Source organism: Gracilinanus agilis, chromosome 1 (assembly GCF_016433145.1).
Source record: "Gracilinanus agilis isolate LMUSP501 chromosome 1, AgileGrace, whole genome shotgun sequence".
NCBI lineage: Eukaryota > Metazoa > Chordata > Mammalia > Didelphimorphia > Didelphidae > Gracilinanus > Gracilinanus agilis.
The window spans coordinates 21,248,538-21,259,914 of NC_058130.1; the positions used below are offsets into that span (position 1 = coordinate 21,248,538).

At 56.7% G+C, this 11,377-nt stretch overlaps 1 protein-coding gene across 12 annotated transcripts in view; it reads left to right on the forward strand.

Moving 5' to 3' along the window:
* The first annotated feature begins 214 nt into the window (after positions 1–214).
* Positions 215–11,377, forward strand: part of PXK (PX domain containing serine/threonine kinase like) — a 51,069-nt gene continuing 39,906 nt past the window's right edge. For all 12 annotated transcript variants that reach the window (XM_044659333.1, XM_044659281.1, XM_044659403.1 and 9 more), the window contains exon 1: positions 215–316. In XM_044659333.1, the coding sequence (XP_044515268.1) occupies positions 215–316 (102 nt within the window). The remainder of the gene's footprint in view (positions 317–11,377) is intronic.

Here is an 11,377-nt window from a genome sequence, read left to right on the forward strand (position 1 = left end):
GGGCGGGGCCGGAGGCCGCCGCAGCTAGAGGGCGGGCTGCAGGCGGGAAGGCTGTCGGGCGGCGCTAGGGCCCAGCGGGCGGCGCGGGGCCGGGCCGAGCTGGGCTGGGCCTGGCCGGGCTCGGGGCGGGCCGGGGCGGGAGGAGGCTGTGGCGGCTGCCGGCCCGCGGAGGAGGAGGAGGAGGAGGAGGAGGAGGAGGAGGAGGAGGGTGGCTATGGCGTTCATGGAGAAGCCGCCGGCCGGCAAGGTGCTGCTGGACGACACGGCGCCGCTGAGCGCGGGGATCGAGGCAAGCCAGAGCCTACACTCGCACACGGTGAGTGGCCGGGCTGGGTCGGGCCTCCGCTGCGGGCACGGTGCCGGAGCCGCCGCCAGGCCCGCCGGGAGCGGGGAGGGGTGGGGGAGGCCTTGGGCCCACTTGTCCTCCTGGACGGCACGCCATCTCCCGCCTCTGTGCCTTTGCCCTGGCGGCCCCGGCACCCTCTGGCGCCCTCCCGCGGGTTCGGGGTTTTCTGCCACCCCTTACTGCCCCTGTCCTCCCCGCCTTCCTAGGGACGTTTCCTGGGGGGTGGGAAGGAGGGCACTCTCAGGAAGGGGCGTAATCCCCGCGCTTCTTGCGGTTTACACACTAAGCGTCTAATGTTTGCGCGTCTCAGTGAGCAGCGACTGGGAGCCGGGCGAGGAATGGACTCTGGGGTATCTTGGGGAGAGGATGCCCGAAACCTGGGCAAGGGCACCTTTCTTGCCCTCCTGGGGCAGGTGTGGTGGTGTAGATGGTGGTGGTGTATGTAGATGATGGTAGTGATAGTGATGGTGGTGCGGTTGGTAGTGATGGCGAGTTACCTGTGGCTCTGGCAGGCCCAGAGAATAACCTTGGCTGGAGGGGTCGGGGGTCAGTGGGTGGCCCCCTTGGGCTGGAGAGAGGCAGAGGCATTCAGCCCCCACTTCTCGGACCCTCTTCTCAGTTTCCCACTTTGCCTTTTGCGCTGTGTAGGTGGTGGATGTTGGCCATGGCCGGTGGCCGTTCCCCGGGTGACCCTGACCAAATGGGAACAGTGCCAGGGGGATGGGGCTGCCCCTGCTTGGGGAGATGCCCTTAGCTGCAGGGGTGCTGAGGTTGGCCCATGCCCTGCCCGGGCTTCCCTCCAGTCCTCTCTAGGGATCAGGACTCTCCAGGTGACGGGGCGGGGATTTGTTTTCACTTAAAATTCATGGGCACAACCTGAAGCAGGGATAGGTCCTTGTAGACAAGCCGGGGACAGTCGAGGCCATCCGGTGCCTTTCCTTTGGTTCCTCTGTAATGAATGGAGTCAGGAGGCTGGCCTTTTGCGAAATGAACCCAGTGCCTCGTCATTTACTAGCAATAGCAATAGACAAATTAGCCGGCTAGATGGGAGGGGGGCGGGGTGTCGGTTTCCTCTGAAAATAACGAGCCCAAAGAGCCGGGGACTCCCTAGCAGCACCGTTTCCCCTCTCTGCCCAGCGCTTCTGGGCTCGTTTGTTTACCACTGCGGGCTTTTCAGAATTCATCTTCTCCGAGCCAGTGAAACAATAGCCTTCTGTGGGTCTTTGGGTTCAAATAGTTCTGAGGGCTCCAAAGGCCCAGGGCTGGCCTTCCAGGGAGTTTGAAGCCCCATTTCCTCCTCGAGGGATTTGTTTTCCTAGAGTGAAGTTCACTGACAGCCGGCCCAGCGGGCTTTTCCTGGCCTCCTCAACTCCTTCCTGCAGATCCAGAGCCCCATCCAGAAGGTTTTCCCTGTCTGCCTCTCCCTGTCCTCCCTTCTTCTGCGAGAAGCAGCCCATGGAGTTTGTACGCCCTGCAGTATTCCCAGGGAGCCTGGGCTGAAGGAGCGCCACTTGGGAGATCAGAGATCAGAGATCGCCTCTCAGGCCCTGGAATGCACCCGGGCCAGCCCAGCCCCTTCCTTGTGCAAAGGAAGCCCAGAGCAGAGTTAAGTGACTTGCCCTGGGTCACACAGGCTTGGAGGCAGGAATTGAACGGAGGTCCATCCCTGTTTTGTCCCCAGCATTGGGGTGCCAGGAGAAGGAAAGCATCCCCTATTCTCAGAGGCACAAACTACCTCTGGTCCAGCCCTGTGGTGTCATGAGGATGAGGACCCCCAGTGAGGAAACTCCCTCTGCTAAGGCTCAGCTCAAACATTCCTCCTCCAGGAGGCCTTCCTTCCTGAGCTTCCGGAGCTTCCGGAGACCCAGAGAGTTTGCTCGACTTAGCCAGGGTCTCCTAGCTGCCAGGTTGGGGCAGCGGCCAGGGCAGCTAGTGCTTTATTACAGTCTTCTACTGTACAAAATCTATACAAAATCAATAAGAAGGTATTAGGAGGCCTGGGCAGCCAGGTGACCCAGTGGCTGGAGCCCTGGGCCCAGAGCAGGAAGACTCCTCTTCCTCGGCTCACGTCTGGCCTCAGACACTTCCCAGCTGGGTGACCCTGGGCCAGTCACTCGGCACTGTTAGCTGGAGAAGGACAGGACCGACCCCGCCAGCTTCTTTGCCCAGAAAGCCCCCGATGGGGTCCCAGAGAGCCAGACACGACGCACCCACCCCTGGGAGCTCTTGTAGGCACTTAACATTAGTTCATGGAATGAATGAATGCTCAGGACAGACCTCCCCGGGGAGCTGGAGGGTGAGGTGAGAAAGCATTCCTGGTGTGGGGGCAGATGAGGGAGGATGGGCAGCCCCGGGGGCCCAGGGAGAGCCTTGGGAAATTGGGAGAGTCCTGGGGGAGGACTTCCCAGGCTGTGGGGCGCAGAGGGCCATCGGCGGGGCCAGGAAGTGGCTGCTCTGCCACTGTCTCATGGCTGACTCATGGAAGGCTCCTTCGCTCCTGAGCGTCCTCCTTCAGAAGGGCTCCCCAAGAGATTGCGTCAGCCCCGAGGCGCCCGGGCACGGCCAGGGCCAGGCCAGCTCCTGATTCACAGCCTCCTTGTCCTCGCATGAGTACGTTCCCTCGTGCTGCATCTGGTGAAATCTGAGGCAGAGAGGACGTGGGCCGGCGCGTGGCAGAGGAAGGAAGATGCCGACTGCGCTGGGGGCTCAGAGGGGGCCCCTCTGGAGGGAAGCCCCGAGATGGGCCTGGTGCCTGGGGGATGCACAGGGGTGAGGCCGCCCCTCCATGTTCCAGCTTATCAGTCGGGGTTGGACCTCGGTTATCCTAAAATGGCTAAAAAAAAATCTCTCAGGCAAGTGGATTTACAATGGCCAGAATGGATTTTGGATTTATGGTCTTGGGAAAGGAAGGGCCTTAGGCTGGCAGATCAGCACGAACGTGCAGCCTCTCCAAAGAGGATGGAAGCATTTATGGTGTGCCTGCTGTGTGCCAGGCGCCAGGGAGACGGGCACAAATACAGCAGTGCCTGCCCTCGAGGAGCTTCTCTTCTGTTGGGGCGGACAAACACTGGCTAATAGGGTTGCCCCGGAGCCCCGGGGACAGTGCAGCGTTCTGAGGTGCCGAGTTGGCCGTCTTCCCAAGTGGGGCATCGTTCTGTGCCCGGCTTTACTTGCACTGATTTCACCTTCATTTGTATGGAGGGCAGGTGAGGGCTTTGCTTTCTTCTCTGGCACAAAGATGAAGGCTTTTGTGCAAACAGAAGGGAAATATTGATGTTGGTAATCTGAGCAGAAGAGATGGGCTGGGGACGCCGGCGCTGCCAGGGAAGGAGCGTTTCCCATGCCATTGGAGAGAGGGAAGACTTGATTTTTCCCCAAGGAGAGGAAGGAGAAGGGACTGTGAAAACAGGAGATTTCCCTCCCTCGAGGAGAGGCAAGATTTTAAGTCACCAGACTTAGAAACCTCCCTGTAGAGCAAACGGGCTCTTCTAAAGCAGGGCAGGAGAGACTCCTTAGAGGTCCCCTGGCTTAACCTCCTGCCCCCAGTTACAGCTGAAGAAACCGAAGCCCCCCCAAGGAGGCCCAGCTGGTGTGTTCCGCTGGCTCGGTCACTTTTCTTTTTAGCATTTCCTCCCATTCGCCGGATTGGGCACTCTTCCCTTTGCTCTTTCTTGCTGTTCTCCCATATGATACTTAGTCTCTGGTGTCCCTGCCTTTGCACTGGCTGGACCCCCTGCCCAGAATGCCCCCCTCCTCCCCTCCACCTCTTGGAATCCCTCAGTTCCTTCAGGGTTTCCTTTAGGTGTCTGCAGGCAGGAGGTCACCTTGAATCTGCTTTGGCCCAGGAAAGAGCGAGCAAGCCTGCAGGCTCCCAGTTTAGAGTGGAAGGTCCTGGAGGGCAGTTTTAGGCTCCGTGTTTATCAGGCAGCCTCAGGGAGCCCAAAAGCTCAGGAGGAGCCCCTCCCCAACTCAGATTGGGGAGGGAGGCCTGGCCCTGCCTAGCCACTAACTAGACAGTCCTTAATTGAGTGGTGCACGTTGTTCTTCAGCTGCCACCTTGTACGTACTCTGTACTTCTTCTGGGAGCGGTCAGGGATCTTTGGAGATCATCTAACCCAGAGCACACCTGAGGGGGGAATTCCATCCCCACAGAGGACTCCCCAAGGCCACCTGCAGAGACCGGCCTTCCCAGGGATCCACAGCCTTTCTTGGGTTTCTGCTTGCCTGTCCCAACCAGAGACCCCACCATTCTGTTTCTGAGTTTCTCATGTCAGCCCCGCCAAGAACTACCCGTCAGCTTGAACGTCTAAGGCTTGTGAGTGCTCGTTTGTGGCCTGAGCTTCAAGGATTCTCTATCTAGAGCAATGGGGGCCTCCGAGGCCATCTGAGCCTATCCTTCATTTTGTAGCCGAGGAAACTGAGACACAGAAGTGAAATGACTTGTCCAGGGTCCCTCCTTCCTGGGACTTCTGGCTTTCTGATTTAGCTCTCCAGCTCTGCTAACTCTTCTGATTACAGGCTAATGACCCAGATATTTTGAAGCCTTTTAATGCCTTTATCTGATTTTCAGCTCCAGATCCACCGACATCACTTACCATCCAGACCTTTCACGGTCTTTTTAGGATACTCCCTTCATGCTGTATTACCCAAGGACCATTTGGAATTCAAGTGGGAAGTTAGATTAATCATTACCTTTGGCTTATGAAATCCCACTATAGGCCAGTGCTTGAGTTCTGTGCTTTCATTTTGGAAGTCTTTATTAAAATGCCCAGGTGGTTCTCAACCATGATGCAGGTGGTAAAACTTTTGGCATTTATTAAGGCTCTACTGTGTACCTGGCACTGTGCTAAATGTAGGGGTTGCAGAAAGAAAACCCAACCCTGTGCTCCAGGGGCTTAGTCTTCCCTGTGAAGCCATAGTTGCTTAGGCCAGGGATTCCTGACCTTCTGTCTGGGTCCCGGACCTCTTTGGCAGTCTGGGGAAGCTGTAAGATTAAAATTAATGTCCAATAACTCCAATGACTATTTTGTAAGATTTATTAATACATCACCTGAAGTAGAAGAAATAAAAGAACAAAAGTAAAAACCGAGTGAAGAAAAGTTTTCCTAGCCGTGTTTGCAGGGGAAAAAGAGAGAGGCGGGGCGCCACAAAACTTATATCCTCCCTACGTTAGCACATAACGGGAGAAGGAACATGGGAAGCTGGGAGAGGGGGTTCCTGGGAAGCAAATTCTAATTACACAAAGCCCAGGGAGAATTCTCAGAAAGAATATTAAAAAAAAAAAAAAAAGAAAAATACAGGAGCTTACAAAGAAAACCAATTCTAATGGAATAATGATGTGGTTTTTTTTACCCCCCATCCAAGTCACAGAAGCCCTGGCCCAGACTGATGCAGAATCCTGTGCTTATCACTTACCTGTCATACCTTTGGTAGGATGGCGCCAGTGGTTTTCTGAGAAGTTAATTGTTTTTCTCCTATATTTCTGCCTTGGCATCCAAGATGAAGTTGGAGTGAAGGCCTTAGCAGGAAAGCTCCCGAGTTGGAGGTGAGGAGGAGTCTCCTCTGCTTGGAATGCTCTTCTGTTTCACCAGGGACCTGGCCCGGAGGCTCAGCTCAAACACTCCTCTTACAGGAAGCCTTCCTTTCCCAAGGAGGCCCTTAGCTGCTAGTGCCTTTGTCCTGTAATTTCCTTATTTACTTGAATACTTTGACCTGCTTACAGAAACACCCATACATTGTCTCTCCCAGTGGAAGGAAGCCTCTTGCATCACCAGTGCCCCCCCAAAGTGCCTGACCCCCAAGAGGCCCTTAATAAATGCTCTTTGATTGACAAATGCCACGTGGTTGATTTAAATATTTGATGTCACCTATTTCTGTTAACGTAGTCAGCCCTGAATGGACCATCCTTGGTGTTGGGTAGATAATTCTGGATCATGTTTTGAAGACTAATTTCCCATCCTGTTCATTCATTTCAACTTGCACCTTTATTAAGTGCCTTCTCTGAACAAGATACATATGAACCGTAGAAGCTCCCTGTGTGGGAACCTAAACCATGAATATTATTCTGATGGCTCCACTGCTGGGGCATAGAGAAACCATAACTATACACTTTGCCCTTAGAACAGGGGGAACCCCCTTCCACGTTCCTATTGATTTTATTGGTGTTTTAATCATCACCTTTACAGAGCGAGCATGTTCTCCAGTGGCCTCTCCAGGGCCCCATCAATGGTGGGGAGTAAAACAAATTGAATGTTCTCCTACCAGGGTAGCTTGATGGAGAGTTCACTGAAAAAGTCCTTGAGAACATTCTGAGGCAGTGAAATGAGGGTCCCCATCAGTGGAACAAGAAAAATGATGGCTGTTCCATACAGACAACAGTCTCGGGCCCATACATGCTGATAGAGAGGTGGGGGTGGGTTGGGGGCAGAAGTCCTCCAAGTCCCCTTGGAGAGAGCCCCAAGCTGGAAGTCCAGCCTCTGACCCTTGCCAGCTGTGCCCTTGTGGGAGTCCTTGGGCAAATCCCTTAACCGCTGTCTGCCTCTGTTTCCTCATCTGTAAGAGGGGAAGGATGATGGCGCCCCTCCCCCAGGGCGGTGGTGAGGGTCCCAGAGTGATATCTGTGGAGCCTTAGTACAGTGTCTGCCACGTACCAAGTTCTGTGACTATAATGCTGCTGTGTGATTATTTTGTGAGCACGGCGATCGTGTATGTGAGTGTTAGCAAATGGCTGCTGGCCAGCAGTGGGGTTGGCCACCTGGTCTGCCTGGTTCACCTACAAGCTTTGGGCCCATTGAGCTGGAGCTTGGGCTTTCCGGGGTCCCATCAGTTTACTAAGACAGCCAGAGAGTTGGTTCTGATTGGCTGTAACGCGCCATCCGTCAGGTGGGTAGTTCACACCCTCCTAGTGCGGCTCGTGGTGATGGTTTTCTCCATTGGGCGCCGCGGACCTCCGTGTTCCCCTCGCGCCTCACCGTCCTGCGTGGTGGTCCGCCTCCTCGGACGCACAGAGCTGGCTGACGGCTCACGCGTTCTACGGTGGACCTGAATGATTTCCCATCACTTCAGGCGTGTCATTAACCGACTTGCATCCTTCCTCTCCGGTGCTGCCGCCTCTGCAGACGCACTTCACCCATTAGTGCCTTTTCAGTCCACATCATTCTGCTCATCCTTCCACAGCGTCCCACGTGGGACACCTTCCTGGGGTTCTGTGACTCTCATACGCCCCCCCTTGGGATGCCCTGCTGGTTTGGCTCCTTGTTCTCTCCATGGCCCTGGTGAAGTGCATTACAAATGACCCCGTGGAGACTCCAACTCGAGTCCCCGGACCTCCTTCCTGTAGGGGGAAGAGGCACTTTTCATTTCCTTGGGGGCGTTTTTTAATGTAGATCTCTTTAGTGACTGTGGCTCTCATGGAGAAGGCCCCGGACCCATCTCTAAGGAATGGCCCTTCTCTGTGGACCTTGCAGAGGACGGCCTTCAGGGCGGTCATCGAGACTTTGCAGAATAACCTGAGGAACTTGCCAGAGAGCTGATTTGTCTAGTTAAAAAACAGATTTTTGCTTTTAAATTTTTAAAAATTAATTACAATGAAACATTTTACATTTAAAAACCAATTAAAACATTAAAAAACATAAATCCTCGGGAGCTATGATTCCATTTCACCAAATGTTTTCTTTGAGGGAACACCATAAAGCAGCCGGTGTCTGTACTGGATAGAGGCAGAGAAGCTCTGAAGTGTAGGACCTTGAGCTAGGAGCTCCTTGGAATAATGGGATTTGGTTTACACCCAAATGGCATCCCAACTCTCAGAAATAGGCTGGAGAGGAAAAGGGACATTGAAATCTTGCCAGCCCTCCCACCTGCCGTGAGTAGGGATGAGCCCAGAGCCGCGAGGCCCGCCCTGAGGAGGGGAGCCTTCTGGGACTTTCATGGATCCCATTGGAGATGGTCATTAGGAGAGCGCTCAGGGGAGGGAGCAGCCTTCGCGCGGCCCCCCAGGAGCATCCCTCTTGGGGTCAAAGCCTTTTTTTAGTGTTTCCTGCCAGGTAAGTCTCCTGCCTCCTGAGCAGCGGCTTAGAGAGCGCCTATAAAATCTGCTCCTTGGGAACACCACCGGCACTCACCTCAGGAGATACCAAGAACGGCGGCCAGGATGCCGGGCTGCCTCTGCCGGCCCCAGGCTCTGTGTGATCTCGAGGTTTCTGTCTGTAAAATGGGGGCGCTCGAGAGGAAAAGGCTTCTGGGGCGCCTCCAGAGGTGAAGTCTCGTGAGCGGAGTTTCCCCACCCGGGAAGGCAGGCAGGAGCCGGGAGCCGAGTTAGTCCGGCGTCTTCTCTTCTCCCTGAGCCTGGCCTGCTGGACGCAGCCTTTGTCGAGGCCATAGAGAGTCCCGGGTTCCAGTGTGGCCTCAGACCCGTCCTCGCTGCGGGGCCTGGGCCCGATCTCAGAAGAGCCCGTCCTGCCCGGAGCCAGAGCGACGGGCCGAGCGGCTCGAGGCTGTGCCAGCCAGGCCAGGCTGCCCTGCGTGTCCTGGCTCCAAGGCAGGAGAGCCATGAGGGCTGGGTGATGGGGTTAAGGGACTGACCCAGGGTCACCTGGCTCTCCCCCTCCTGCCTTGGAGCCCGTGTGCAGGAAGGGGAGCTCCGAGAAAAGGTTTGAGGCAGAGCCTGGGGACAGCTGGGCCCTGCGGGGCCAGGCCGGAGGGGCTGCTGGAGGCATGACTTCCCCCCCAGCCTCTGCGGCCCGAATAAGCTCGTGCTGAGAATGCAGGGACCGGACAGAGGATCCCCCCCATTCTCTCCTTCGTGCTGCCGGCTCTACGCCCTCGGGGGGCACCCCTGAAGGAGGGGGCCTGGGCAGGGTCTCAGCCGCCTCCCCCACCTCCGCCCTTCCTGCACCTTAGAAGGCCTGGCTGGGAGATGGATCCCGCCTAAAGCCGCCCTTCATGCTGCTGTCTGGGGCCCTCGGAGCTCGCCATCTCGCTGCTCGGGATGGCGTCCGGCTCCTCCACGAGCCGCTCCTCGCTTCCGGTGGCTCCACTGTTTGTCATACACGCGTTGCACGGTCGGCTCCGCCATTCCCTGTGGATGGGCGCCCACCGAGAGCCGTGGAGACTCCACGGGCCCTTCCTAAAGGCGGGAATCTTCGTGACCCCCCAGCATTCCAGCACGGGCCCCGGACGGGCCTCCGGACGGCCCCTGGACGGGCCGAGGTGTACACGGAGAGCATCAAACAATGCCGGTCCGGCCTGCTGGTCAGAGGAGCTGAAGGTCAGCCGCTTTCCTTGGCTTCCTTTGTTTCCTGTCTTGGCTCATAGCAGAGGCGCGCAGGGTGGGAAGAGCCAAGAAGCAAGCCAGGAGGCCCTGAGCGAGTCTCCTAACATCCAGGACTCCAACGGGGGAGAGGCAGCCCCGGCCTCCGTCTCGGTCCCCCTCACGGCCTTCCCCGTGTCCACGAGCGCTCCCCGCCGGCTGCCTCGGACGCCCAGCGAAGGCGTCTTTGGCACGTGCGAGCGCTCTTCAGAGTGGCCTCCAGGTGCCCTTGTGGGCCCAGCCTTGGCCGGGGACCAGGGAGGGCGAGAGACGTGTCTACAGCCCATCCTGGGACGGGCATCATTCGCACCCAGGGCACCCACAAGGAGACATCGGCAGAGGCGAGCCTTATCAGTAATAATGTCTTACTGAGCGCAAACGCTGGCCAAGAGCAGGACGGGCCCCGGGAGGGAGGGGCTACGACAACCCATTTTATAGAGGAGGAAACAGAGAGAAGTGAATGGCTCGCCCAAGGGGTCACAGATTTGAACTCGGGGCTTCTCAATTCCATGCCCAGCCTCCATCCCCCTACCCTGTAGCGGCTCACCATAACCATCATCCTTGACCATCCTTGATCCCGGTGCCTGGACAGGAGGGAAGAATTTTCAGCTTCATGGAATTAAAATGGACCGTTTTCCCCCTCGGGGCAAGCCAGTGCCATGGAGAAGGACCCAGAACTTCCCTGGGACCCAGAAGCCTCCGTCGCGCCGGGCCGTGGCATTTTTCTGGCTCTGGTGTGGCAGAATAAAGGAGGTGGTGATGATGGCAGAGGAGAGGAGGAGGAAGGACCATGCGGAAGTGACAGAGTTTTGATACAGAAGGAAAGTTCAGGAACACACAGACACACGGTGGTTGTTTTAGAAACCAACCAGAGAGGGGGCGGCTAAGTGGCCCAGTGGATAGAGCCAGGTCTGGAGATGGGAAGTCCTGGGTTCAAATCCAGCCCCCAGATACTGCCTAGATGAGTCACCCTGGGCAAGTCACTACACCCCCATTGCCCAGTCCTTACTGCTCTTCTGCCTTGGAGCCAGGGCACAGTATTGATTAAACAAAAAAGCTCCAAGAGACAGGCTTGGGCCAGAGCCTGTGGGACAATGCTGGGTTAGGGAGGGCCTGGAGCATCCCGCCGGGGCTGGGGAGCCATGAAAGATGTTGAGGGAGGCTGTGATGCCAGGCCCTGCAGGAGCACGTTTTCTCTCTTCAAACCGATGCCCAATATTGGTTCAAAAATAGCCGATCCACCAGCTGTCAGGGAAGTCCCTTCTACCCCGGATGATCTGCCCCATTAGGGCCAGCCAGGCTGCTCTCACCCTTTGTCCGCAGCACGGACTTCTCCACACCAGACGCTGGGCTCCCTTCAGGTTCTCTTCTTTGGCCCACGTGCCTTTGGCTGCTTCTTAGTTGGCAGCCCCTGAGGCCCCTTGCCATTGTGCTTGTCCTCCTGGACGAAGTCCAGGTTCTTGGACCCCACAACTGAGCCCAGAACTCCAGCTGTGATCTGACCAGGGCAGGCTACAGAGGCACTATTCTAGCCCTTGTACTCCAGCCTGGGCTTCTGAACAGAGCTGGGGGGGCGGGAGGGGGGAAGGGAGAGAAGGAGGGAGAGAGGGAGGGGGGAAGGTGGGGAAGGGGGAGGAAGAGAGAGAGAGAGAGAGAGAGAGAGAGAGAGAGAGAGAGAGAGAGAGAGAGAGAGAGAGAGAGAGAGAGAGAGAAGGAGGAAG